A 27,833-nucleotide genomic window follows, 5' to 3' on the forward strand; every position below is an offset into this window, starting at 1 on the left:
GCGGTATGTGAAAACATAACACTTGATCCTCACCACAGTGCCACGAAGATTCAATTAGAGAACTGGTATGTGCCCAGATTTGGGGACATAAAGGGCAACTGGATTTTGAAGGAAAGATGGTAAGGAAACACCTGCAAAAATCTGCTTCTCTGTGCAACAGACTGGGTAATTGCATATGCAGATGGATAGTTAGGGATATAATTACTTGATTTGTGAACACAAATGCCCTTTCGATTGTGTGAGTGTTGAATTTTGCAGTGACAGGTGCCTGCGGATTGCTGTGTGTGTATCCTTTGCACCCCTCTTTAAATATTTGGCCTGGAGTATATCTTCCATTCATTGTGAATGGAACCACCGCCTTCCCGCCCCCATGATGGTCTGGGGGAATTGTTATAGCTCTTAATGTGTCTCCAACTTTTTCTCATAAATAATAACCTTAATTTGAAACCTTAACTAAAAGAAGGACTGCATAGAGGCATGTGGTGAAGGGCTTACGAATTATGCACAGAATTCATTTTTTAAAGCTGCTGGATGTAACTCATTAGTTTTCATTGTTTTCTCAAAATAAGGAAAACTATTAACCAACACTGCAGACTAATAGCCTGGATTTTTTTCCCCCCCATAATCAACTGAAGTTTAATGGAAAATCATCTTTTGAAAGACTTCCTTTTTTCTCCTTGCTTTTTCTTAACCTTTCCATTAATACTGTTCCAATATCTTCTCTAATCTCTCTCAACTAAATAGCATTCTCAGTCATTCCTTTTCTATGTCAACATTTCTATACCGCACTGAAGATGTTTGTAAAAATACTGGTGCAGTCCAAATGGGATTTATTTTTAAATTCAAGAATTTGTTAAACACTCACTTACGTGGAATGGTCAGGTCATCTCCGTATTCCTTTCTCTGGCCTTATGGAGAAAGTGGAGGAAACGGTGTCTGCCTTTAATGAGGTTGTTAACGTGCCTGAACTCCACAATAAGTTATTAAGTCATACTTTATGTGATTATTCAGTTTCTTTTTTTTTTCTCCATTCTAAATCAAACTATCTAGATTATTTTTGTCAAATAAAGGCTAATTTCAGCAGTTATTGATAATAAACTCATATCAATTTGAATCAACACATACCTATCAATGTGTATGATAGTCTGCTAAGTATAGTACATCAGTAATCTCATTTAATCTGTCAAACAATATATATTATTCCCATTTCACAGATGAGCACATTGAGATATAAGATTAAGTGTATTACTCCTGCCATATGGTTAATAAATAGAAAGGGATAAGATTTCAGAAATATGTACCTCTCTAGCCCACGTTTGTTGCTGTTTTGGCATCTAATTTGCGAATATAAATAAATATATCTAAATAAGTTTAAAAAAAAACTTGAATCTGCCTTTTTAAAGGAGCCTGCCAAAGAGAGGCAAAATAACCGCAGAAATCCCATTTTGACTGGCTTTGATATGAAGACTTCACACAACTCTTATTTTAATTTCTTGGTATTTCCTTATGCTTTGCTGCTCTTCTGAGGCACATTTTCTCAGTAAGATATTCTTTATGCTTTTTGACTAAAAATGTGGGGATTAAATTTTACCCACAAAAAGGTTTGAAACCGTTCTTTCTAATTCTTCATGTGTCATTAAAAAAGTATCCCCATATATTTTGGTGCGTGTGGAGAAGGAGCTGGCACTGTGTGCTCCAATAATGCTCGGAACCACCTGCTTTGAATGTGGTCTGATTGAATCAGATGACGACTGCTTTTCATCACCGAGCCGGGATTGGGATGTGGGGGAAATGTTTTGTTTTGATATTTCACATGTGCTTAGGTGTTCGTGGTTTCAGGTTGTTTAAGAACAGACTCTCATTGAGTGTTGCTGAGTCCTGTGGGGGAGATTTGAAAGGAACCTTGAGGATTTCTAGGTCTGTTTCAAAATTACGTCCTCTTGTGTGGTGCATTTATTTGTGTTCAAGATGCAGATTGCCTTGTGGAAAATGGCAAATCATTTTCCCTCATAAAAGGTTTCTTTTGTTTTTTGTTTGTTTGGTCTTCAGCTATTTTTTGGTAGTCGCCCTTCCTGAGTTCTGATTATCAGTACTTTCATCACTTATACCGCTTGTTTCTCTGGAGTTCTTGGTGCACTCTGGGTCCACTTTTCTTCTTTGGGGCGATGATTAACATCTGCCCTGATACTCACCTGGTAGTTGAGGCTCTGAACTTTATTATCTTCTCTTCGACTGCAGCTCGTGGCACTTGTAGGCAAGTGCCTCCCAGAGAGCCTGAAAGAGACTACCGCTCACTTCCTGCCATCAGGCAGTATGTGAGGAGGTCAGGGGGTGGGCAGGGGAGAGGCCTGGTGAATTTCAGACTTTTAGGCCCCATCTAGAAGAATCTGCTTCAGTGTGTCTTGGAGCTACCCAGGAATATGTATTGTTAACAGTGCTCCAGATCCGAGGGACAGGTGGAATTAGGAAAACTGTGGCTCTAACTGATGCCCCAATACTTCTCAAAGTGGATGCCCCCGCATCCTAATATGCTAGATGTGTTTTGTAACTGCAGATTCCTGGGCTGCACTGGGAGTGGTGGCCCTGGACCAGCCTCGGTGATGTGTGCCCCACCACACTCTTGGGATTTGTATTTGTACAAACTATGGAGAACGAACTGCCACAGAGATTCTAGGTGACAGGAAATTTTGGGGTAAATTGGAGGATTACAAATCATGCTTCTACTATCAGTACAGGCACACACAATCCTCAAAATAGGGGACAGGTGTGTTTGGAAAGCTTGTTTGGTAAAGAGAGTCTTTTCTCCCTTTGACTTCTCTTCTTTACATGGAAGCTGCATTTCTGAATTCAAAAGAGAGAGAGACAGAGGGAAAAAAAGAGAACAATAACAACAAAAGGTTCCTGAGGCATACCTAAGCTGCAGGAGCCAGGGGAGTGTCCCTTGTTTTACTTGGTGATGACTATGTTTGAACAGCCCTTTGCTTTGTCCTTCCTGTCCTCTGACATGAGGATGCAGGATTGGAATCATTAGAAACCCCAGGTTAGTAGCGTCAGGCTCCCTGCCCTGTGTAGTCTCTGAGAGGACAGAGCTGCAGCTTAAGTTGTGCTTTTGTCTTGGCAAGCACCTTTCAATTTTTGTCCTAGCTCAGTTGCTTTGTTTGGCATTTTACTGGCCAATACTCCTTTTTTTTTTCTCTCTTCTCCGTCTCCTAATTCTCAACCTCTTCTGGGGCCAAAAACTTGGAGGAAGGAGTTTTAAAAAAAACCAATTTCACTCCTGTTTATGTAATCGTTTCTATATTACAGAAGGCTATGGTGTGTTTTAAAATGTATACGTTTGTTTCTTTGCTTTTCTCCCTTGTGACTGAATTTTTGAAAAATGCTTGAAACGTGGACACCAAAACAGAGTATATGTGTGTCACATTTAAACGGAAAACCCTGTTTGTTTTGTATATTAGACTATAGCCAATGAAAACTCAGGGAGTAAGGATTTTCATGACTACAACTGAATATAGAACCTCATAAGTTTTTGTTGTAAGTATAAATATTGAGAATAGTTTTGTTTGTTTATGCCAGTGCAGTTTTATAGCAAATCCTTTCAAATGGGGTGCAAAGCCATCCATGGATATTTGTAAAGGCTTTGCAAAATCATACATAAAATAAATTGTCCATTTGATTTGAACAAGTTTTGCAATTATTTGTGGCTTTAACAGGGGCTTTTGAAGGGCACTGTATTTATCTACCAGCTGGTTCTACTTTTTTTTTTTTTTTTTAAGAAAATGGAGAGCTTTGTATACAATCCCTTGGGTGAACCAGTAATAAACTGTATATCAGGTAGTCAAGTCATGCCATTTCAAATCTGTTTTACATTGTAAAGGGGTAATAATTTGTGAATTTCATCTCATAGAAATTTTTGTGCTTCAAATCAAGTTGTTATCCCATCCTTGTATTTTTTTCTATTGATCCCATCACTCAATGTTTTAGAGAAATAAAACATACAATGGAAGCTCTTGTTGGGAAAAAATGCTTTCTTATTTATTATATTGTATCTTGTAATAATATGTTTCTATCACCATTTAAAAACATTCTGTTAGTTACTGATGATTATTTTGTCAAATTCTACGAATTTGGTTCTGTTTTCTTTTTGTGACAAAAGATTCTGAATATTTTCATGTTTAATAAATGCACTTCTTCACATTGACAAATGTTCATTGAGCTCTTAGCAAGGCATTGGTGTCAACCCTGGTTCATAGGTGCCCAGAGTTCCTGTCCTTCTGAAGCTTGCATCCTGGTGGGGATAAATAAAGATACCAACAAACAAATATAAATATATGTATATGTATGCATGTAATTGACTGATGTCTGTGTGTAAGTGTTTCCTTGGTGGCATTATGCGTTTATTTATTCATTCTTCATGCATTTGTTGTGTGGGAAAGAATGTTTTCCAGGTTGAGGAAAGACATGAGACTCGACAGCCAGGGATATATTAGGTAACGGTGAGGAGTCTGGTGTGATTGAGGCACAGGAGGAAGTGCCAATGCAAAATAACATGAGAAGAAGGTACACAAGATCTTGAGCACTTTAAATGCTAGCCTAAGGAATTTTACGTTTACACCCAAAGCAATCGGGAGCCACTGAAGATTTTTCTATGGAGAAGTGACAGTTGTCAGTGGCTCATAATAGATTGGAGCGGGCACTTTTGCTGAAGTTAGGGAACCTGTTTTCAGGTCCTTATTATGAGAGGTGATAGTTAAAAGAGGAAAGGAGGGGAGGGGGTTGGCAAAGGCTGTAGTTAGTTACATTGAGTGAGGTCAAGTGAAATGTTTTGAAGCATTCCTATGGAAAAGTTCCAGATCTTACCTTTCACGACTGTTAGACTTACTCTTCAGTGAAATAAGACTGGTCTTGATTTTTCCGTGTGTCTTGAGTTAAAGCGTTACCCTTTGCTACCTGGGCTCTACGATTTCACCTGTTCTCTGGCCACACTTTGGAATTAACTTCTTTGTGCTCTCCAATATTTGATTTCCTTCTTGTCTTCTTTTGTTGTTGTTTTTGTTGTTTGTTTTTGATACAAGAGTCTCACTCTCTCACCCAGGCTGGAATGCAGTGGCGTGATATTGGCTCATTGCAACCTTGGCCTCCGGGTTCTTGCCTCAGCCTCCTGAGTGTCTGGGATTACAGGTGTGTGCCACCACGCCCAACTAATTTTTGTATTTTTAGTAGAGGTGGAATTTCACTATGTTGGCCAGGCGGGTCTCCAACTCCTGGCCTCAAGCCATTTGCCCGCCTCAGCCTCCCAAAGTGCTGGGATTACAGGCAACATGAGCCACCATGCCCGACTTTCCTTCTTGCCTTAAGAGTCCTGCTTCAAGGAAACTTCCGTCTCCTTTTCAAAAACTATTTCAGTAACGATCCCTTGGTGTTTATTTACCATTTGTAGCCTAAACTTAAAACTTTTTCCTCGTATTAGTTATTTTTCAAATACACTTTTCGTCTCTTCAACTAAATTTCGAGCTCAGGATTCATAATTTCTTTGGAGAGGCACAAACAGAAAGTTAGGTCCTGTCCCATATTTCTAAGTAGTAGGATTTATTTTTCCTTCTATTGAAATGAAAATATAAATGGCCTTTGAGGCTCCAGGAGAGCCCACAAAATTTTATTTAGTCCAAAATATCGCAAAACTTCAGTATTATTAATACTTAAAGATGGTTTGCCTCAAGCAAGAAATATGAAGCTCTGGGGAACACATTCTGTGTGTGTGACACATCCAGACAGTGTGGTTTGCCAAATGCTAGCTGATCCAGAGTGAGGTTCTTAACCTTCATCAAGTCAGGGGCTGCTTTGAAAATCCAATGCAAGCTATAGACTCTCTTCCCAGAAAAATGCATATAGCTAAATACATGAGGAAAATTCTGCAGTGCTTAGGCTGTGTATGTAGCATGTGTGTAGGTATGATATTGGTAAATCCAAAAAAAAAAATGCTTTTTAGGTACCTTTTGTAGCCATTAACGTTACCTGTGCTAAGTGCTCATTAGATATTTGCTGGCTGATTCTATTCATGTGAGGGCCACAGGGACCAGGAGAGGTGAGAGCAAAGATGCATGCACAGATCAGAGAAGGATTAAATAGGGAATTATGCAGCATGTAACTTATACATTTTCTGAAAATGATGCTTCTGTGGGCTTAGACAAAAATGAGTGGCCGGGAGAGGATTGCCGTTGGTTAGATGAAGTCCAGATTTATCTAGAGTCGGTATTTCTTGTTAAAGAACCTCAGTGAGCAAGTAAGTTCATAAACCTACTGGGGTGCTGGTAGAGGGGGAAGATCTACTTTTTATTGTAGTATGTTTTCAGCTGCAACAAAAGAAAACCCGGACTCAGATGGACTTAAACATAGGGAAACGTATTACATTACGATACCTGCTCCAAAATCTCTGGTGGTTTCTCTGTGTACTGCTTTCATCCTAGGAATGATAAGGAAATTCCTGCTTTGGTTCTGGGCATCGCATCCAAACAGAAAAATCATCAAAGAGGATAAGAGGTCATCTACTGGTGTGTCTCTTTCCCTGGAATTGGGAGATGTTTCCCAGAACCCAGTGGAGGCTGCAGCTTTGTGTCTTCGTGCTCATTTTGAAACTGGTACCTGGCCTGGGGATGGCAAGGGGTGTGATTGGCTGCAGGACTTGGGGGTTTCCCTCTGGAACTGGAAATGAGGTCGCCTGTTCCTGATCCACTAGGAGGAGTGGTGGCTATGTGAACGAAACTGCTGTGGGTTCCACTAAGAAGGAAGAAGGGGAAAATAGATATTGGACCAACAGAACTAACAGTGTCATTGTATCTTCTGATAAACTCATGTTCTGAATAAAAAAGGAAGTCATGTTTTTATTTTTTAAAAGTTACCTAAATCTGTGTTATCTTCTCTACCACAACACATGGGGTACACTCATATGCTTAAGTCCACGTGAGTGAGCTTTTTTCATAGATGTTCTGTCCACACAAGGACTGGTTTCCATGGCCCCCACTCAGTTTACTTATGGGCCCTACTGCCATGCACAATTAAGAGAAAGGCAAGATTTTAGCAACTTGGACTGAACTATCGAGTTTGCCTAAACTCATTCTTTACAGCAGCACTTCTGTTCACAGGTGAATTGTTAATAGGTTTGATTACTTATTCTTGCCTTGGAGAATTTTCAGGTAAGACTTACAAAGTGATACGAATTGTCATCTCTCAAATGCCATCTTTAATTTAAACATATTCTCTAAGTTTCTGGGTAGAGGAAGAGGGGAAAAGTACAGGAAAATGAATTTAAAATGCTTGTCAGAGTCAGTATTAATTTAAACTGTTGCAATTTTCTGTGGGGCATATTTAACCCAAAAGAAAAGCCCTTATAATTAGGAAATTTGGATTCTGAATAATTAATTTGAAAGAGGAAAGATAACTTTTTCTACAGAGAACATCTTTCATCCAAATTTGGAGTTCCAGTTTCTGCAGATGTCACTTCTCTCTCATAACATAAGAAAATGGGTAAGAGGCAGTTTGGAAAGAGGTTGAAAGGAGAAATTATAGGTTCTCCTCCCAGCTTTTCCAATAACTTGCCTTGAGGTCTTGGACCAAGCCTTGACTTTCTCTGATGTACAGAGTTGTAAAGGAAGATGAAATACTGTGCATGGAAGTGCTTTGAAAAATCGAAAGCAGTAAATTGCTCTGGGATATTTATTGTTAGCATGGTGGTTCTGGTTGTTATAAATGAAGCAGAACATTAAATATTAATGATATTCTTATTCATCAATGGGGAAGTTACAGGGGAAAGGTTTTCCAAAAAATGCTGAGCTGTAACTGCCATCCAAGTAAGTGACGCAGAATGCCTCACCCACTTTCTATCTTGCTATTACCTGATCACAGAAAGCTGTTTCACTGTAGAGGTAACAGTTGTTTTCTCCTCTGTCCTGAGGCCAATGATTATATAATATGTATCAAATCACTAGGGTGCATATCAAAGTGAGCATAAAGAGGCAAATATTTCCCTTTACAATGACCATATAAGAGATTATTTCTGTCAGGGGATAAGACATACATGAAGTCTGACTGTTTCACTGCATTTTTACTATAGAAATCACTGAGCTTGAGACTTGTACATTAACTCCGTCTGGTCATGTGACTGGCAAGTGAAGTGTTTCAATGTGTTAAGAGGACTGATCTGCATATTTCTTGCTGAATCTTAATCTGTACTTGCATATTTGTGAAACAAACGAGTATTTAAATTATGGAGAAAAGATGTATTGTGCCACGCTAACCTTTATAGCATACCTGTGGTTTCTCTAGCCAACAGTGGACAAGGTGAAAACTCATTATACATTTTCATCATGTTAGGTATTCTTCTCACAGTCACAGGAGTACTGCAGAATGGTTCGTAACTTTATGAATTCAGCTGGCATTTTGGATATATTTTGTATGGACGGCCCCTTTGAGGGGCTAAAGACACAGCCATCCATTTCTCCAAGAGTCGCCGAGGGTGCCTTATTACCCCTACCCCGTGCTGGGTACTGAGGGTGGGATGGAAGGCAAACCAGATGCAGCCCTTGTGTTTATGCAGCTTATTCTCTAGTGGGCAAGAAATTACTTGAGAATCCTAAAAATGTAAAATTACATCTGTGACAAGTCCAGTGAAGGAGAAGGACAAGACACTTGATTGAGGAGGACATTTATTGCTAGTCGGGGGGGACAAGGAAAGCTGACCTAAGGAAATGATGATTCAGTGGAGTTGATACAGGAGTGAAATAGTCACAGTAGGAAAGTGGAGTGGTGGGAGTTGGGAGGAAAGTACTGTATTTGAGGAACCACGCGTTCAGGTTCTGCAGCAGAAGGGCCGGTGAAGTACTTGAGTGTTGTCAAAGGCAATCAAGGTAGCTGGAAGAGAGAACACGAGGGCGTGAGGGTATGTTATCAGGATGACCTTGATGTTCACAATTAAGAAGGTTGCTCTAATCCTGATATCAATAGGAAGGCTCAGGTATCTGAAGGAGGGAGTTTGCATGTCTATTCAGAAAGACCTCTTAAGCGATACACTGTCCACTATTAATATGCCAGTGGTTCTTGGGGCAACTATGGTTGTCTCACTACTATATACTCTACTCCTTCCCTAGTGTGTGCTATCTCTGTGATTTGTGTGGGATCACTACATCCCTGATGGACTACTGTGACTGGACTAAAACAATCAAGGTAATCCTATCCCTGTCATCACGATGATTAATTTGAGTCATCCAGGTCTAAGCAAATCCATGCATGGTATTTTTTGGCTTTAGGGATTGTTCCATCATGGTCCCAATCAAGACAACGTTCAGCAGGAATTTTGCTCTTTTATAGACTGAACTTGCTCCCGTTGAAAGTCAGTGAGGAAGCAAGTAGATCTGGAATCCCATGACCATGAGAGAAGCCTGCGTTAGGGTGAAGTTGACATGGAGGTGTCAGAGGTGAGGGGTACAAAGAAACTTTTTGTCCTTGCTAATATGATAGATCCCCTGAATCTCAGACTGCACCTGATACCTGTTGAAGTTTCCTGGCTTTTCTCACCCCTAGGCCCTTCTCCAATCCTGATGCTAGCTGTTGACAACAGTCATTATTGAATAAATGTCAGAAACCTCATCTGAGGTCTTGGACCAAGCCTTGACTTTCCAGCTCTTTCTAAACCCAGACTTACTCATTGTAACTGTAGCTCACACCAAGATGGATTAGATTGCCTTGGTGAGAACAGGTGTGTGAAGAATCACTGATTTAAAGATTATTCATAACGTATCCCAGTCATTACGCACAAGTCTATTTCTTGAGACATTGTAAGGGGTAATTCTTGGAAGGACATAGGTCCAAAATGTTGAATTGGACGTCTAGAAGTCAGGGTGGTAAAAACGAAGTATATATTGATGAAGCGGAGAGTTAGATGAGTAGAGAAGCAAAATGAAGCCGAGTAGAAAATTAAAGGTTTTGGGAGGAGTACTGCCTGAATTTAGATGTTTTTAAAGTATAGCTTTCTGTCTTCATGGGAATATCTTTTTGATATGCTGAGAAAAAGAAATCCAGGTGTTCTTCACTTTTGTAAGCAACCTGGTTTTTAGTCCAGGGAGCACCGACAACAGGATTTCTTGCCAATCACTTACCATTGTAAGGCCTGATTTTTCATCTGTAAAATGTGGATAAAACAGTCTACCTGAGTAATGGCTGTGAAAGTTAAATGAAGCAATTTGAGTACAAATACCTCACAATGAATGATTGTTTTCACTGGTGTGGTGGTAAATATTTAATAACCTCTTTTTCAAAGAAAAAAAGCATTATTTGTCATGTTTGCCAATTTCCATGGTGTAAATACTCCCAACATTTTGCCAGTTCCCAGTTACCAGTGTGTTACAAAATGGAACATGGAGTTGGAGAACTACACATACAATGCCAGAGAGCTCTCCAAGATGCCACTGCTTTCCTTCTTTCCAAATTAGATACATCCCAGATTTTTTTTTTTTTTATGAGATGGAGTCTTGCTCTGTTGCCCAGGCTAGAGTGCAGTGGCACAGTCTTGGCTCACTGCAGCCTCCGCCTTCCATGTTCAAGTGATTCTCCTGCCTCAGCCTCCCAAGTAGCTGGGATTATAGGCACCTGCCACCACACCCAGCAATTTTTTGTGATTTTAGTAGAGACAGGGTTTTACCATATTTCCCAGACTGGTCTCATACTCCTGGCCTCAAGTGATATACCCGCCTTGGCCTCCCAAAGTGTTGGGATTACAGGTGTGAGCCACCACACCCGGCCTGTGAGCCACCACTCCTGGCCTATGCCAGATTTTTTACAAAGCAAAATCAATCCTTGTCCCCCACCCCTGTTATACTAGGGTTTGTTTGATTTTAGTGACATCTGTATCAGGGTTGACACAGAATTAATAACTGAATCAATAAAGAGACCGGGAACAGGGCACCACCTTACACAATGTGACATGAGAAATGTTGAGGTGTAGCAGTTTATTCGCTTAGGTTAATCATGAACTTTTCTGTTAGGCCTCTCTGAAATTTAACATCACTCTGTCCTAAATCACCAGTTCCTTGCAAGTGTTGGTTCTAGACCATATAACTCACCTTTCTCAAAAATTCTGCTACGTTTGTGTTAGTAATCAAATACTGTATTTTATTTTTGTAAGATTTTCTTCCCAGTCTAGATTATATATATTTCAGAGAGAAAGCATCCTATTTTATGTACATTTTGTATCCTTTTGATGTCAAATATCATGCTATGACCATAGCAGTAAGTGTAATACACATAGTAGTCCCCCTCGCCCCCCTACTTTTTTTTTTTTTTTTGAATTCCTACTGTGTTCCAGGTTCCGTGGTAACATTTTCCTTGTTATCTGTAATCATCACAATAGCACTAGAGGGTGGATACAGTCATTCCCATTTTACAGATGAGGATGCATTCAATGTGAGATGTTAAAGACTTTCTTCAAAATTGCCCAGGTAGCAGGCAGCTCACCACACCACCATGGGTGGTATTCAAAAGGTAATGGTTAAGAGAAAGAATGGATAATGAATATCTTGAGTCTATTTTCTTGAGACAGACGAGACTGAGCAGCCTGAGAACATTTGGTGCTCAGAGGGAGGAAATGCTAAGAGGGGAAAACAAGTCTGAAAGGGAAAGAAGGATAGTTCAAAGACCAGTTTCCCCTGCTTCACAATTCTGACTGGTGCCAGCTCTAACTGCGTATGTTTGCTTTACTTGGAAGATAGAATCATAGCGCCAGAATTCACGGAAGTCTGTTTTGGAAGATGCATTAGTCAGGGTATGCTAATTGCTGGAACAAACAATCCCCAAACTGCAGTAGCTTAACACTGCAGAGAGTTATTACCCTCTGGTGTCACAGAGCAATGTGGGTGGGCTCTGGTCCTAGCCTGGCTTCTTCCATGGTTCCGGTCTGCTATCCCCTAGGACCTTGGAGTTCACTAGATATTGGTATCAGGCTGATCAAAGAGGAAAAGGAGAGTGCATAGACGATTACATGGGAAATTTCAAGGGCCAGGCCTGGACAAGGCAAGTATTACTTCTGCTCACATTTTATTGGCCACATCCTAGTCATATGATCCCGTGACTGCAAAGGAGGATGGGGAATTTCAGATTCCTAGGTGGTCAGGGGCAGAAAGAGATGGGGATTGGTGAAAACACCAGAGGTCTGCAAGTTTGGTGACCACTAGTTTTCAGAGGTATTGGGTGTGTTAAGGTACCCAGAGGTATTGGGTATTTGATACAATCCAGTATCTTCCAGAGGTTGAGCATGAGCCACATATGCCCAGTGTCTTCATTGGGTCTTCATGTCTTCATTGGATTGCTGATGGCCTGTCACTGGGAAAGTTATTTACCTTCTTCTCTGAAGAGAAAATAATAACTTGCATTTCAGAGTTGTTTGGGACACTAAAGGAAATCATGAAGATGGAACTGATTTGTTAACTAGAAATGGACATCCAAATAATAAGTATTGGTTACAGGTTTAAAATGAAACTTGCAATGTTTGAGGAAGAAAGGGAAAATGTTAATGCAAAAGCAGAAAAGGTAAATAAATGGTGGGAAGTAGGTTATTGGCACTTTTCTTTGGATACCCATTGCCGTATTTCATGTGATTAAGCTTCATTCCTTTTAATGAAGCAGTTCTTCTAAATAATCAGAGATTTCCGACCAATGTAATATTTAACATTTATAATTTTCACCTTAAATGTTGAACATTTTTAATTTGTAAAACTGTTTATTGCAGTTTAAATCTCCGTATGCCGCAGAACTGTGGACTTCCTCTGGTTGCAAAATTCTCTACAGTTCCTTGAATTGAAAAGGGTTTAAGTAAAAAAAAGCTAGGGGAGGTGGGGGCCTTTTACAAACAAATTACAACTCATGTGGTACAATAAAGATAATTCATTTTATCTTGCTTTGCATGACTGTATATTGTTTTGAATTCATTCTGTGTTTCAGAAGCTTGCGATATTTCTTTTTTCTTGGTTTCTTACTTAACTGCAGATTTCGCGGTTTCTTTTGTGTACCGCTTGCCTCCCAGAATTTGGCCCAACAGTTTTGAGTAGCTGAACAATTTCTCGAGGACAGATCAGCTGAAATGTGGCTCAACTTGAGTAAAGCAGAAGGAATGACATAAGGTTAGGTGACTGATGTGTGAGTTTTTGAATTTGATTTGGTTTTACATGGAAAGGTTGAAGCAATGATCCATGTATTCTAATAAAAATCATCAGTACAAATCAAATAAAATCTGGCTTAGTGGCTATTTTCCCACTGTATCACTCATGGCTAGCCTGTGCTGTTACAGACCACATTTGGCAGGCACGACTTTTTCCTACAACAAAATCTTCAAGTAACATTGCAATCTTTGCTGTGTTCAAAAGGCATCTTTTCTAATCAAACTGTCTGCTAATCTCATGAGATAAATCATTATTCTGTACTGACAGCTCGGGCTTTTCCGAGACCCCTTCCCTGCTTCTTGTTTTCTCTCAAGATGCCTGGTTATTGTCATTCTTCAGGTCTTTGCCTCTATCTCCTTTCACACTAATGACATTTCTTCCATTCCTGAGGAAGAGTTACAGCTTTTTACCATTCCACTTACTGAATTGGTAAGACCAGTACCTCAGAGCAGCTCCTCTCTTTCTGACCGGTATTCCACTAGTTATCAGATGGGCAAAAGGCAGGATGCATCGAAGTTACAGACCTACTAGAACCAAAAATGCTTATTCCCAGGAATTTGATGTGATTAAACGTAAGATATCATCGTTTGATGCGTTCTCATCTGTTTCAGGTCCTGCCCCCAACAGCTGGACTAGTAAAGTAAGGCAGATGTATTTTCACTACTTGAGTAGTGAACATGTTTTATAGAACCTGAAAGTGAAAGTAAGGGAGGCAGCATGGTTTGGAGGAAACCTTGGTCCATGTTTCCCTCATAGACCTGTCCTGCTAGCAAAGTCCTGGGCCTTTCTCAAAATGATGGCAACTGCGTGTGCCCTGGTGGTGAAATGGTGCAGTGTGCCTGGCTGGGCACTGCCCAGTGAAAAAGGACCCACAGAGGGGAGACTCATGGTTTCGTTTTCATTGCTGACATGGTTTAAAAATGTGCATTGCTAGCTGTGAAAACTCAGTCGTTGTAACACTGTACACCTTCTTTCAGCAAGTATCCTTGTGAACATTAGCAAGTATTCTATTCTCTGTTAGAATTAAATAGGTAATCATAACAGCATGAAAGGGTGAACGTATGTCTTATGCAAAATAGCCTCTTCTTATGTAGGACATCTACCAATTTTCTTGTGATTTTTGTTTTTCCTCTTTTGAAAAATGATTTTAGTCTGCTCGTGTTTAGGTACGTAACTTCTCTTGATCCCAGTTTTATGCTTTGAATGATCCCCGATACATCATTTTAAATGAGATGAGTATATAAAAAATAGGAAGCCGAAAGCATAATTGAAAATTGTGGTTACATTATCGTGAGATAAAATGGCCAGTCAGACTTCTCTGACCAATTTGATAAAAAATAAGGAGGTATCATTTGAACAAGTTGTAACATATGGGAACTGTTTTAAACACCATCATTAATATCAAGAAACTATTAGGAAATGCAAGTTTGTGTATCGTGTGTGTGTGTATATGCTGATTTTACACACACACGCACATACACACACACGCACACACACATTTATAAGCCCAAGTAAGAGAAACCTTTGCCAATGTCTGCCAGGCATTTGGCTGAAGTGGAATTGTGAGGAACATTTTCTCAGCCTTTATAAATCGCAGTTGAAATATGTTAGCACTGTTCAGTTTATAAAATGACAAGGGCTGTAGGCTGGGCATGGTGGCTCACACCAGTAATCCCAGCACTTTGGGAGGCAGGGAGGTTTGCTCGAGCCCAGGAGTTGGAGATCAACCTGAGCAACATAGCGAGACGCTGTCTTTACAAAAAATTCACTGGGTATGGTCCCAGCTGCTCGGGAGGCTGAGATGGGAGGATTGCTTGAGTCTGGGAGGTTGAGGCTGCAGTGAGCCCTGATTGCACCACTGCACTATATACACCCTAGATTAAGAGCGAGACCCCATCTCAAAAAAAAAAAAAAAAACGAAAAAAACAAACGACGAGGGCTTCATCCAAAGATTAAAGGAACTGTTTCTACTTTATATTGATTATAACAAGTTAACTCAATATTGTATGATTATGCTTATGCTCTATCCAATGGCAAAGTTCCTCTCACAGTCTTTTTTGGGGTCAGTCTTCACTCCTCACTTTGTGAGGTGGGGGCTAGTTCATTTGCATACTTGCTCTCTAAATGTGGGAATATATTCTTTTAAAAGTGGCAACTTATCTCCCCCTTTTAAAATATTTTAGATGTTTCCAATTTTTTTGTATGTCAGCCCATGGAAACCACACTGAATTTTTCTGTGTCATGAGTGCACTTGTCTCTGCATTTGAATTTAATTGGGAAGTCCCTCTGCAATGGCAGGTCTCCTTTTCACACAATGGTTTACAGAACGTGGTGGGAGGAGGCACCAAATAACCTGTTAGGATAGCATGGATCCAAAACTGATTCTTTAACTTGCCTTTATACATTGCATTAATTTACAAGTGGGTCAGTCCATCTTGTCCTCATCTTGGCCGAATTCCTTCCAAATTCATAGTAAATTATGCCTGAATATATTCTTGTTCCTGCCCTCCCCCCTCCCACCTAGGTCACGGGGCTACAACTAACCATTGTCTGAATTGAAATGCCACTAGATGATCAACAATTGAAGAATATTTCTTACCAATTCAAATAGAACAGAAACTTCAGTCGAGCATTTATTGCCCTACATTTCTGCGGCTGTCAAAACCAGTTGATGACAGACGTGAGGATATGTAAGGAAATAGGAAGCTGTGATGGGTTGTCCCTCGTCTAGGAGTGGTGCAAGTGAGGCTTGAGGGCATTGTCACTTTTTACCTTATACATTTTTGTATTTTTTTTTCAATAAGCACATACTTAAAAATTAGTTTGAATGTTCTTAAGGAATCTTTCCGTAGATGACTGATTAGTTCAACAGGGAAAAATTATAATCATTCATTGCAGAATTTGCATACCACTTTGACCAGGTGATCAAAATTGGCATAACACTGAGGGGCAGACCAACATGCCATCAGGGGGCTGTGGAAATGATGTCCTGGGAAGGACACCAGGCCACTCTTGTAGTATTATATCAACTGGAATATAATCATGAGGAAGCATCTGATCCTCCCAAATTGAGAAACATTTCCATAAAATAACTGGCCTGTATTCTTCCAAAATTCTAATATCACAGAAAGAAAAGACTGAGGAATTATGTCTGATTCAAATGGATAAAACAGATAGACAATTCAGTACAGGGCATGATCCTGGACTTTGTCTTCTACCAGAGATGGAGGAAGTGCCCTATTGGAATACGGATTATGGATTGGATCAAAGTACCTGCAGTGTATTTTCTGATTTTGATAATAGTACTGTTTTTGTTCTTAGAAAGCACACACAGAAATACTAAGGGATAAAAGGATATAATTGGTGCAACTTACAAATGGTTCAGAAGCAACATATTACATAATTCTAACTGCACTATAATTAAAAACTTTTAAAATTTGCCTGATGTGGTGGTCCCAGCTACTTGGGAGGCTGAATTGGGAGGATCTCCTAAGCCTGGGAGGTTGCGGCTGCAGTGAGCTGTGTTTGTACCACTGGACTCCAGCCTGGGTGACAGAATGAGACCCTGTCTCAAAAACAAACAGACAAAAACCCCAAAACTTAAAAAAAATAAAAATGTAAAACATGGGAAGAATGAAAAAATTGTACGTTTTCCTTGACTTCAACCCTTTATCTTTTCTTGATCACTTCCCAGGTGAGGCTAGGATATCTGTGTTTTTTATGAGGTTCCTTGGGGTATTTGGGTGGTCAGCCACCATTTGGAGATCACCATGTAGTGCCTAGATTATAAATTATCCCTTCAGAAAGAGTTGCTGGAATCATTTTGAGATTGGTCAGGTGCCAATAAATAAGTAATAGAAACGCTCTCAAAATTGGAGTTGAAAGGGTGAAATTTTATTTTATTTAGTTTGGTGATATGAACATGGTATAATATTGTCGCACTTTTTCTGGGGTTTAGAAGAGTAAGAGTAGCCTACAGTTGACCAGATGAGTAATATTTATTTCATACCACAAAAATTAAATGCTTTACTAAAACTTCCATTCTCTTACAGTTCTGATGAACGTTGTACTGTATGGTTAAGTATCACACTGTAAATTTAGGCAATACATGTCCTATTGAGCCCATGGAGTAAAATAGATTTTTCCGTGATCCAAGCTATTACAATTTCACATGTGTAAAGTATTTCAAATTCATTTTTAATAGACTGCTTCCCTTCAAATACATGTGGAGGTAGATTTATACAACTGTAAATAGTTTATGCGTTTTTACAGATTTTCATTATATGTGTTTGGTACTAATTTACCTCTTTTTAATTGTAGGAGAGATAAAGAATTAGTAGTTTAAAACAGTAGGAACTGCATGTTCTGCTGTGATCAAGGAATTAGATAATCTGGCTTGTTTGCTTAAGGGGTCTGTATCTTGAGACTTTTATAGGGCAGTATTAAAGCTCTGAGCCTCCTTATTATGCCAGTACCCAGAAGATTGCTTTAATGAGAAGTAAAGGGCCTTTTTCCAATTACAAGGGAATAACTGTATTAAGTTCCTGTGTTATGTCAACCTGCTTTGATTTGATTACTGTGAAAGAAATGGATTTATCTGTCAGTGTTACTTAATTAAGCCTTCTCATTGATGTTTTGCAGAGTAATATAGTGTGGTTTGCACATTTGAGCCTAAATACAGAGAAAATTGGCCTAAAACTAAGACATGACCCCTGAAGATAACATGTAAGATTGATCAGTTGTCATTGCCAGGTCATAGGCTGCAGTGTTAAACATAGGTGGAAGGATTGCCATGTTGAAAGGGTAGAAGGAAAATCAGTTTATAGGACTGATTATTTTAAGCAAAAGGAGTTGTGCTGGAAGACTGGATTTTAGGGAAGAGTTTTGAATATGTAAAACCATTGACTTCACCAATATTAGTCAAGCATCTGGAATAGGAAATGACAATAAAAGAAACAGGAGAAGTAGATTTTGTTAAAGTATAAAAGGAAATAGAAGAAAAAGGAGAAAGCAAGAGGAAAGAATGCCGTTTGGGAGAAGTAGACCACTGTGGTTAGGCAGAGCAATTACAGCCTACAAATATTTCAATTAAGCCAGCCTCCCCTTCTCAGAACCTCACAAATGGCACCCTCGGGAGAAAAGAGGTATCAGGAAAGAAAAGAAGAAAAGAGGAAACGGTTCCATGTTTCATGTTGGCTAACCTCTCCCAAGAATAAATTCAATAAATTATTTACCAAACAGGCATTTTAAATACCAATCTGTGTATCTGAAGTCATTATAATATTATGGATTTTGCACTATAAATATTACACGTATGGTTTGAAAAATACACATATAATTACATGTAGATGTTGTCAGAGGTATATATTCAGTTTTATTAGGAAATGAAACATGTTCTTAAATGTATTCCTTAGTTGTTTAATGCTTCGTTTTCTAAAGTATCTACCTTTTATTTCTTGCACTTTGTGATATATCTTTAGAAGGTGATATGTCCTTAGGAGGTACCAGACACCTAGTTAAAAACTTCCTTGCAATATTTTCACATTTAAGTACTTTGAAACTTATCTGTGTAATGTTGAAGTTAGGTGGTACTTTGATTTTTTTTTCTTCAGATATGGTAACTGACTTCTGATTGTTGTTCTCACCTGATTTGAAATGTTTATGCTCCAAGAAAACTGTCTTAGTTAAGACTGTTTTTTTAAGTGCTTTTACATTGGTCACATTTCAGAAAGTCAAAGAAGGTATATATAGTTCACGTTATACTCTTGCTTGAGTTATTCATGGCTCTTATTTGTAGGATATTGCTTAAAAAGGTAGGGTCCCCAAATGACTAACTTCTCTTCAAGAGGAAGACCCCAACTAGCCAGTGCCATACATTTGAAAGGTTGCTAAATGGCACTTATCTCTCAGCATTTCACATTATATATTCAAGCTAGGGTATCATTCAAGATAGATGATCGTTGACACCTCCAAATACAGAAATTAGTATAAAGGCTTCAGTGTTACATTTGGTTCAGTTTCATAATTTAACTGTTTACCACCTTGAGTTTCAAAAAGATTTCCGAGTTTCAATATAAGGAACACCACTGACGTATTTGTATCATAATAGTTACGCACTTCATTTTGTTACTTTCTCATTATCTGAATTTTATGTTATAGGAAGATGCTTTCCCTGTTTATAACAACACACAATGGAATTAACTCCATGTCTTAAGCAGCAGCAATTTAGTGTTCATTTTTGAAAAACAGTTTATTTTTAACTTAAGGAAAATAATACTGTTTTAAAGGACTTATTAAAGGAAGTTTAAGTTGGAGGTTAATTAAGGCTAAAATATTGCAGTAATTGTCTGCGAACAAATTTTTCCTACTATACTTTCTCACCAGCATATCTACACTTTAACTTTTCTTATCATATGAAAAATACTATAAGATGATCTCATGCTTGACCTTTGAGTTTCAAATTTATTTGGTTAGGAAATCCATTAGCTCTGAGAAAGCCAGAGTTGACAGCAGTCATCTGAAAATGGAAAGCCCAGGTCTGTATTCTTTATATTTAACATATTTTTTTTTTTTTTTTTTTGAGACAGAGTCTCGTTCAGTCATCCAGGCTGGAGTGCAATGGCACAATCTCGGCTCACTGCAGCCTCCGCCTCCTGGGTTCACGTGATTCTAGTGCCTCAGCCTCCCGAGTAGCTGGGACTACAGGTGTGCACCACCATGCCTAGCTAATTTTTGTATTTTTAGTAGAGACGTGTTTTGCCGTGTTGCCCAGGCTGATCTCGAACTCTCGGCCTCACGTTTTTCTAGTCTCACAGTTTTGATTGCTGTCCGCATAAGCAAAGTGGAGCTTTGAGTAATGAAATCATAATCCACCTGCCTTGGCCTCCTAAAGTGCTGGGATTATAGGCGTGAGCCATCGCACCTGGCCTGACACATCTTAACATTTGTGTGGGAAGCATTGACATAACCCTCAACCTTTGCTTAGTCAGATTTGGGAAGTGCTGGAAGCTTCTTGTCAAGTTTCTTGTTAGTGCCCAGATCAGTCATTCTGAAGCACCATATCTTATGTCTAATAGAAAACAGAAACAATCGTGTGGACATCGTCTGTCAATATTTGAATCTCCTCAACTCTTCCTACGTCCGTAATAGTACTCAAATTTGACTTCAAATTACTCTACTTAGAGCTCTTATTATACTGGGTGCTAATGAAAATGTGCACATCCTTAACACGCTCTTTGCTGATGAAATATTTTGAACTCTAAATTCATCTGGCACTGACGGAGAGCATATGCCATCTCAGTTTGTGTGAGGGCTCAGCCAAGGGTTCTTCCTGGACTAGGAAATTAGTAGGAGCCACAGATGTACGCAGTCTGTGAGTCTCCATAATGGTGTGGAGGATATTTAATAGTGTCTGTTGTTGCAGGGAGAAGGTTTTGAGGCAGTGTAGACTTCATTGTGTTTCAGAATGATTATCTTTCCTGGAAGAACTTAACATTCTATCTCTGAATGCATTCTGAATGTGCTGAAATTTTTATTAAGAAATCAATATATTTCGACAAGAGCAGGAATCTGTAGACTTAGAGCAATGCAAAATACCATTTTAGGCATTTTTCTGATTTCATAAAACTCTAGGATCCCGGCTGATTGGCATGTTGTAGGCTCAGAGTATAGAAAAGACAACTACACAGCTCTATGTCAAATCAATCTAGATAGCTCTCATACCTGTTTATTTCAAATCAAGCTTAAAGTTACATGGTATTTAGTCTGCGTTCTTAGCTTGGGACTCTGATCAGCATACATAACTTTTGACATGTCATTTGTGTATTACACATAGAAATACACTGAGATATAAAGAGAATACTGTAATGGTAAACCAAGCCACTGAATAAATGTAATGCTTACTGAATTCTCACTCTGATGGTGTTATACAGGTTCACGGAGAAGGTAAGATTGTTTAACCTAAATGTTTTGGGTGTTTCTAAGATCCAGGAGAGTATTTAAAAATCACTGACCTGTCTAGCAGAACAAGGAGTTATAAAAATGTAAGGCTTAGGTTTTCTTAGATATTGGAGGGATTATTAAATTAGCCATTCATGATCAATATTGGTGACTATGGTAGGTATTTACTACAGATCAAGTACTTTCCTAAGTGTTTAACAAATGTTAGTTAATTCATTTACTTTAACAATAACTCCTTAATCTTGCAAACACTATTATCCCCTTGTCTTCTGTTAGAATACTAATTTTGGAGTATGTCTTGGGTTTTCACTTCTGTTCTCATTGACCCAAGAGCCCATTATATTTTCGATGTTGGCAAATGTCCCCAGGGCAAAAAATGTGTTTTCTTCTTCCCTGGGTTCCAGCCTCCACTTTGATTTTGGCTCAATGATTCCTTGTTATCTTGTCTGCTCAGTATTTTAAATTTTTTCAAAAAACTGTCATCCATCATTTTTAGTTTTCTGTGGGAGAGTTGTCCAAATATACTAGCCTGCCCTATTTCCAAGAATGGAAATCAAACTTGCTTATTTTGTAGTTCACAAAAATGAGTACGGAGAGGCCAGTGACTTGCTCAGACCAGAGAACTGGTCAATGCAGAGTCCCTGCTGAAATCCAGCTCCTTATCCCAACTTCCAGTGCTGTGTTTTCTAAAGTTTGTCTAGTCTGTCTGACAGTTTTGGTCTTGCTGTCCACAAGAGCAAAGTGGCGCTTTGAGTAATCAGATTACAAGTTTAATGAATGTGGATAGGAAATCGCCGAAGGTAAGAATTACGTCTGAACATCTTTCCCCTAAATAGAGTGTTTGGTCATAGTTCTGCCCAAACTGTTGTGTTTTGGCACTGATCCGTCAAATACTTTATTTGTTATTTTTTTGGAGACAGAGTCTCGCTCTGTCACCCACGCTAGAGTGCAGTGGCTGTATCTTGGCTCACTGCAACCTCCACCTCCCGGGTTCAAGCAATTCTCCTGCCTCAGCCTCCTGGGTAGCTGAGATTACCGGCGCCCACCACCAGGCCTGGCTAATTTTTGTATTTTAGTAGAGACGAGGTCTCACCATTTTGGCCAGGCTGGCCTCAAACTCCTTACCTCAACTGATCTGCCTGCCTCGGCATCTCAAAGTGCTGGGATTACAGGCATGAGCCATTGCACTCGGCCAATATGTCAGACACTATAGAGGGGGCTCATGCAGAATGAATCATACAAGATGAAAATTTGTGGATTTTCAGATTGCCTCCTAAAGCAGCCAGCAATCCCATGAAAGAGTTACTAAATCTATCTTAGTTTAGGGTAAAATAAGAAATTAGAAAAATCTTGAACAACTGAGCCCATTTCAGTCTTTTGGAACAGGAATTTCTATCGTCTACTTGCTTTCTTCCTTTCCTTTTGCCCGGAGTATTATCTTTCTCTGTCTTCTCCCATCTTGGAAAAAGGGTGGCAACAGAACAAGGGAGGGGTGAGAACTAAATAGATTCAGCAGCTTCATCCCAGGTAGTTTTTCATTTGTCTCTCTGTTGCCTTAATGGATTTCACACATCTTTTTCCTGTATATTGTTTAGTCTCACCTCCAGAGGTAAACGCTTCTCCTACCACAATATTGTCTTACTTTTCACTTTCTGCTGTTTTCATTTCAATAAAGAACTAATGAGCCCACCATTGTACAGAACCACACAAGATGTTATTTGTGTCAAGCATGCTTCTTTCCTATAATAAATGTATGTCACAGTTGGGTATGATATAAATATGTAGCTCTATAGCTGTATATATATTCACATGGTTATTTGGATAATAAATTCTACGTACTTGCTGACCTATCATATAAAGCCAGCCATACAAGTTTTATTTTGCCTACTGTTGATACTATGGGCTGCTATAGGACATTCTGTCCTCTGTGTTGGGAGCTCACAGATATTTTCTGTCTGGCTTAATACCAGGATTAGGTATGTTTCCTACAATACTTCGTGTGTATTTATCTGATGGTTATTGTCAATCTTGTTTCCCTCTCTGCTTTGTCTACTTAATAGCTTCTAAAATTTTGACCCACCTCTCGCAAATAGCCAGTCCTTCACTGTGTGCATTTTGATAAACTCATCATACCTCTGGCCTTATTGTTCTCCTACTTTTATTTTCCAGGCGCTTGATTCCTTCAAATATTGATTTCATATCTTTTGGGTTGTATGTTTTTCTGTAATCTTTTGTGGACACAAGAGTGGGTATAAACTCCCAAATAAATATATTCACTCTGCGTGGGGAGAAGTGACAGGAGGGAACATTCAGCTGGTTAGAGAGAGATGCGAAATTCTTACTGGGGAGCCTTTACAGCAGTGAGCAGAGCTTCAGCCTCCTTTTGTGTCTAAGCTCTGCTATTTCCTGATCCCTTGGGCAAATTTTCTAACCCATCTGAGCCTCAGTTTTCTGATATACAAAACCGGAATACTATTAAGGCATTTGAGAGTTTAGCGCAGTGTCTGATATACATTCAAGTCATACGTTCACCTCACTTCTTTGAAAGGTGAGGAATAGTTTAGGCAAAGTAGCAGTTACAAAACCATGGTGGTATAGAAGAACGTGCAGTGTCCTGGTACACTAGCAGGGGTAAGGAATGGCCAGGTGTAGGCCACGTGCAAGGTTTATATGAAAATGAGTCTGGACAAGAGCTTCTGGGACGCTTATGTGATGGAGGTGTATACTGAATGCTGCTGAAGCCAGCAACCCAGACAGGAATTTGAAGATAGGGAGTGAGAGAGGCTGCTGTTGATGGTGTGGGGCATGCATTTGTCTTGTGTTACAGTAGAGTAGTCCTGTGGCTTTCAAACTACTGTGTGCATAAAAGTTACCTGGGGACCTGTTAAAACAGTTTTCTCAGCCCCACTGCCGGAGTTCCAGACTGAGTAGATGTGAGATGGACCCTAAGAAGCCAATTTAAAAATGGGCATACAGGTGATTCAGGTGGCGGATGGGCTTTGAAATGTACTTGGTGGTGCACTGGAATAGTTACTGAGGAAATGCTAACTAAGGGGCAGGCCTGACAAAGTTCAAGGAGAGGGAAGATGGAAGAAAATGACTTCAAAGCAACATGTTTACATTCATTATGAATTACCATTGCACATGCTATAGCTTTGTGTCTTCTGTGCATATGGATAAATGAGCACCAGTCCTATAGATTTTTTTTCAAAGATGAACTATAATTAGAATTCATATGATTATTCTATTTGTTAGGTTTGGGACAGCTAGTGATTTGCCCTCATCCTTGAGATCCAGCAGGAGACCAAGGGAAGGGGAAGCCTGTTCAACAGAGAGCAATCAGAGAAAGAAAGGTGCAGCAGCGTGAGGTCAGGAAGTGGGAAAGATGGAAATGGGAAAGGCTGGGAAAGAGCAGTCAGATCTGATTGGTCAGGAATCTATTTGTGAAGGAACCCAGCCAGTATTCAACCTGCTTTGAAAAAACTAGACTTCCAGCATTTTTAATTAGTGGATTGCTCGCTTTTGAAATTGCCCAGTTGGGAATACTCAAGTTTTGATGTGTTTTATCTGCCTGCTAATTGGCAGGCTGCTTGGTTGACCATTACTTTTCCTTTTTTCTGTGGACAGAAGATGCATACGAAGGTCTCTTGATACATTCCAGCTCAAGTCTGGGTTAAAGTGCATAAGAAACGCTGTATATTTAGTAAGAGTTCTTACTAAATTATAAACAAATTTTAGTACATCTTTTCTCCAACTTCATTCCTTTTGCTGTAGCACAGGGCTTCTCAATCTCAACACAATTTTTATTTGGGGTCAGAACACTAAAAATATATATATATTTTTAGAAACGGGATCTCAGTTGCATAGGTTGGAGTGCAGTGGCACAATCGTAGTTCACTGTAACCTTGAACTCCTGGGCTCAAGGGATCCTCCTGCGTCAGCCCCTGCAATTAGTTAGGACTACAGGCATGTTCCACCACACTTGGCTAATTTTAAAAATTTCTGTAGAGACAAAATCTTGCTATGTTTCCCGGGCTGGTCTCAAACTCCTGGCCTCAAGCAATCCTTCTGCTTCAGCCTCCCAACGTGCTGGTATCACAGGTGTGAGCTGCTCTGCCCTGCACAGGGTATTTCTTACTGTGGAGAGCTGTTTTGTGCATTTATGAAACACTTAGTAGCAACTCTTGGCCCCTGTGTGATCAATGCCACTAGCACCACCCAAGTTGTGACAACCAAAAATGTCTCCTGAGTGGTTTTGCCAAATGTCATTTGGGATGCAGAAGGCCCACTGGCCTGGCCGTAGTGTCCTCTCCTCTTTCCTCCAAGTCTCTGCCTACTTTGCATGTTTAAAATCCTCTTTTAAAATTGAAAAGATAAAATGAGTCCAAACAATTTGAAATCTTGTGGTACTTTATAGGGATTCAAATCTGTTCCTCCATTACTTTTTGGCCAAATTCAAGAGGAGAAATCTCTCAAATGAATCCAAGCTGGCTGTTATAGGTGAAAAGAAAGTCAAGATGCGCCAGACTTTTGAAAGCTTGCAGTGGTTGAGAGATTTTGTTATTTATACACTTTTTATTTTGGCTGAAAATATTTGGTTTTTGTTTAAGAATTAAGAGAACCATGTAGGCTACAAAATTTATTTATGTGCGAATCCCAGAGGGTTGTAAGTAGCTTCTTTGTGTGCTTCAGTTCAACATATACAGGATAGGCCAGCATGCTGAGTTGTTAAACAGCAGATCTGGGGAAGGTTTTACACCTTTTCTCTAGGCTTGATGCAGTCCCGAGAGCTTTCTTGACATGCCTTGAAGCTCACAGTGCACTGATTTTAACTGTCCATAGGGGACATCTGTTTGCAGTTTGTGTTATCTTCTGAAGCACCAACTAAAAGGAAGTGAAATACTATTTGTCATTAAAAAAAAAGAGAGAGAGAAGTTAATTTAGTGGTAATAACTTAGTTGTTGTCGCTCTTCTATCTCTTAAGATATTCTGAAACACCGTGTACTCTACTGTATCCCAAAATAAATCAATTAATTATACTATGATTACTTCTGCTGATAATAAAATAGCAGTAATAATAAAAGGAATGACAGTAGAGCATTAAAAGAATAAACAGTATCACTGAAATGTTAGGAAACACAATAAATGGGATTGTATCTCCTGAACCATAGTTTCACACTTCCTCCTCCACTTCTGTCAGAGGGTGTTTGTGATGGCCGTCTGTTATCAGCCGTGATCAAAATAATGTCACAGTGAAACTTTTTATACTTTTATGAAGGCCCTTTCATCAGAAATCTCACAGCCATTTCTAAATATAGAGCGACTGATCTTTAAAACACTTTTGTGTTTTAGGCAATTAATATGGTAACTTAGCTGTTAGACTTTCCATCCTGCGTATTTGCCATTTGGAGCGTGGATGGAACATTTCGTAATCTACTCAGCATTGAAACTTCGCTGGTATCGAGTTTAGAATTCCAAGTTTTCGACGGTTCATGTAGGTCTTTTCACCGTCATCTATCAAAACAAAGCATTGCTTTATAATGGAATAACCACATTCATTTCCACATATCAAAGCCCAGATTAAGGATTGCAGGCCAAGTGGTATGTCTAGTTAAAAAAAAAAAAAATGGAAAGACAGACAGTATTGTCTTAACCTAAAAAAAGTTTTTATTTTAAGTCCTAATATCCCTGTAATGTGCTGGTGGAAATAGACTACTGAATACTTTCTCAGTCTCATTTTCTGTTGCATGTCTGGTGTCTCCTGTGATAAGCCTGGGCTGTGGAACAGAAAGGATCCAAGAGCATTATGGCGAGGATGCTAAAGGTGTTAGTGTGGATATTTACCTTAATTTAACTTTTTTTGGATTAAAGCTGTGTTAGTGTATTTTAAAACTTATTTTATCCAAAAGATTGTAATAAAACTTTAAGTACAGTTTCACATCTATAAAAACTGAGGCTGTCAAACACTGTGAAGGATAGAAGTAATTTTTATGTTCATACCTCTGGTTCCTGAGGGTCCAGTTCATTTCTGCTATGAATTTAAATGAGTTAATTTAAGTAGATGGGTCAGAAGCCACTATCATCATGGTAGCCCTGTGCCTGGTTCTTAATTAAAGGCAACAGGAGATTAATTTGAAACATTAATTTAAAAGTGCATATACAAAAAGAAAAAATTACTGCAAGAAAGCCTAAAGAACTTTTCTCTTGTCCCTAGATGTAGAAGACAGAAGTAGCTCAGGGTCCTGGGGGAATGGAGGACATCCAAGCCCGTCCAGGGTAAGTATATCTAATCTTTTCTCCCACAACCAGACATCCCACATACGTAAATTGACAAACAGAAGGTGTGTTTCTCTCTCTGTTTCTCTCTCTCTCTTTCTCGCATGCGCGCACACACACACACACACACACGCACACACACAGAGGCATGGGCATGCACGTGCATACAAACACACACACATATATGTGCATACTAAGTTTAATGAGGATCAGCTTGACTTTAGAATTTTTTTTCCCATTCTCTTATTGAATGCTGTTATTCAATTTGACACCTGTTCCACTTCTGCTAACCAGAAGAAAATTCCTTCATTACATATTTGGTCTTTCTTTTGTCAGTTGTTGATCCATATTACACAATGCTATTTGTTGTAGATGGAAAAACTTTAAAAAAAT

The 27,833-nt window shown here is 39.2% G+C and overlaps 1 protein-coding gene across 17 annotated transcripts in view; it reads left to right on the forward strand.

The window, feature by feature from the left end:
- The window catches only part of TCF4 (transcription factor 4), a 368,073-nt gene that overhangs the window by 99,304 nt on the left and 240,936 nt on the right, over window positions 1–27,833 (forward strand). For all 17 annotated transcript variants that reach the window (XM_050767839.1, XM_050767838.1, XM_050767860.1 and 14 more), the window contains one exon: window positions 27,379–27,440. In XM_050767839.1, the coding sequence (XP_050623796.1) occupies window positions 27,379–27,440 (62 nt within the window). The remainder of the gene's footprint in view (window positions 1–27,378; window positions 27,441–27,833) is intronic.

Source organism: Macaca thibetana, chromosome 18 (assembly GCF_024542745.1).
Source record: "Macaca thibetana thibetana isolate TM-01 chromosome 18, ASM2454274v1, whole genome shotgun sequence".
NCBI lineage: Eukaryota > Metazoa > Chordata > Mammalia > Primates > Cercopithecidae > Macaca > Macaca thibetana.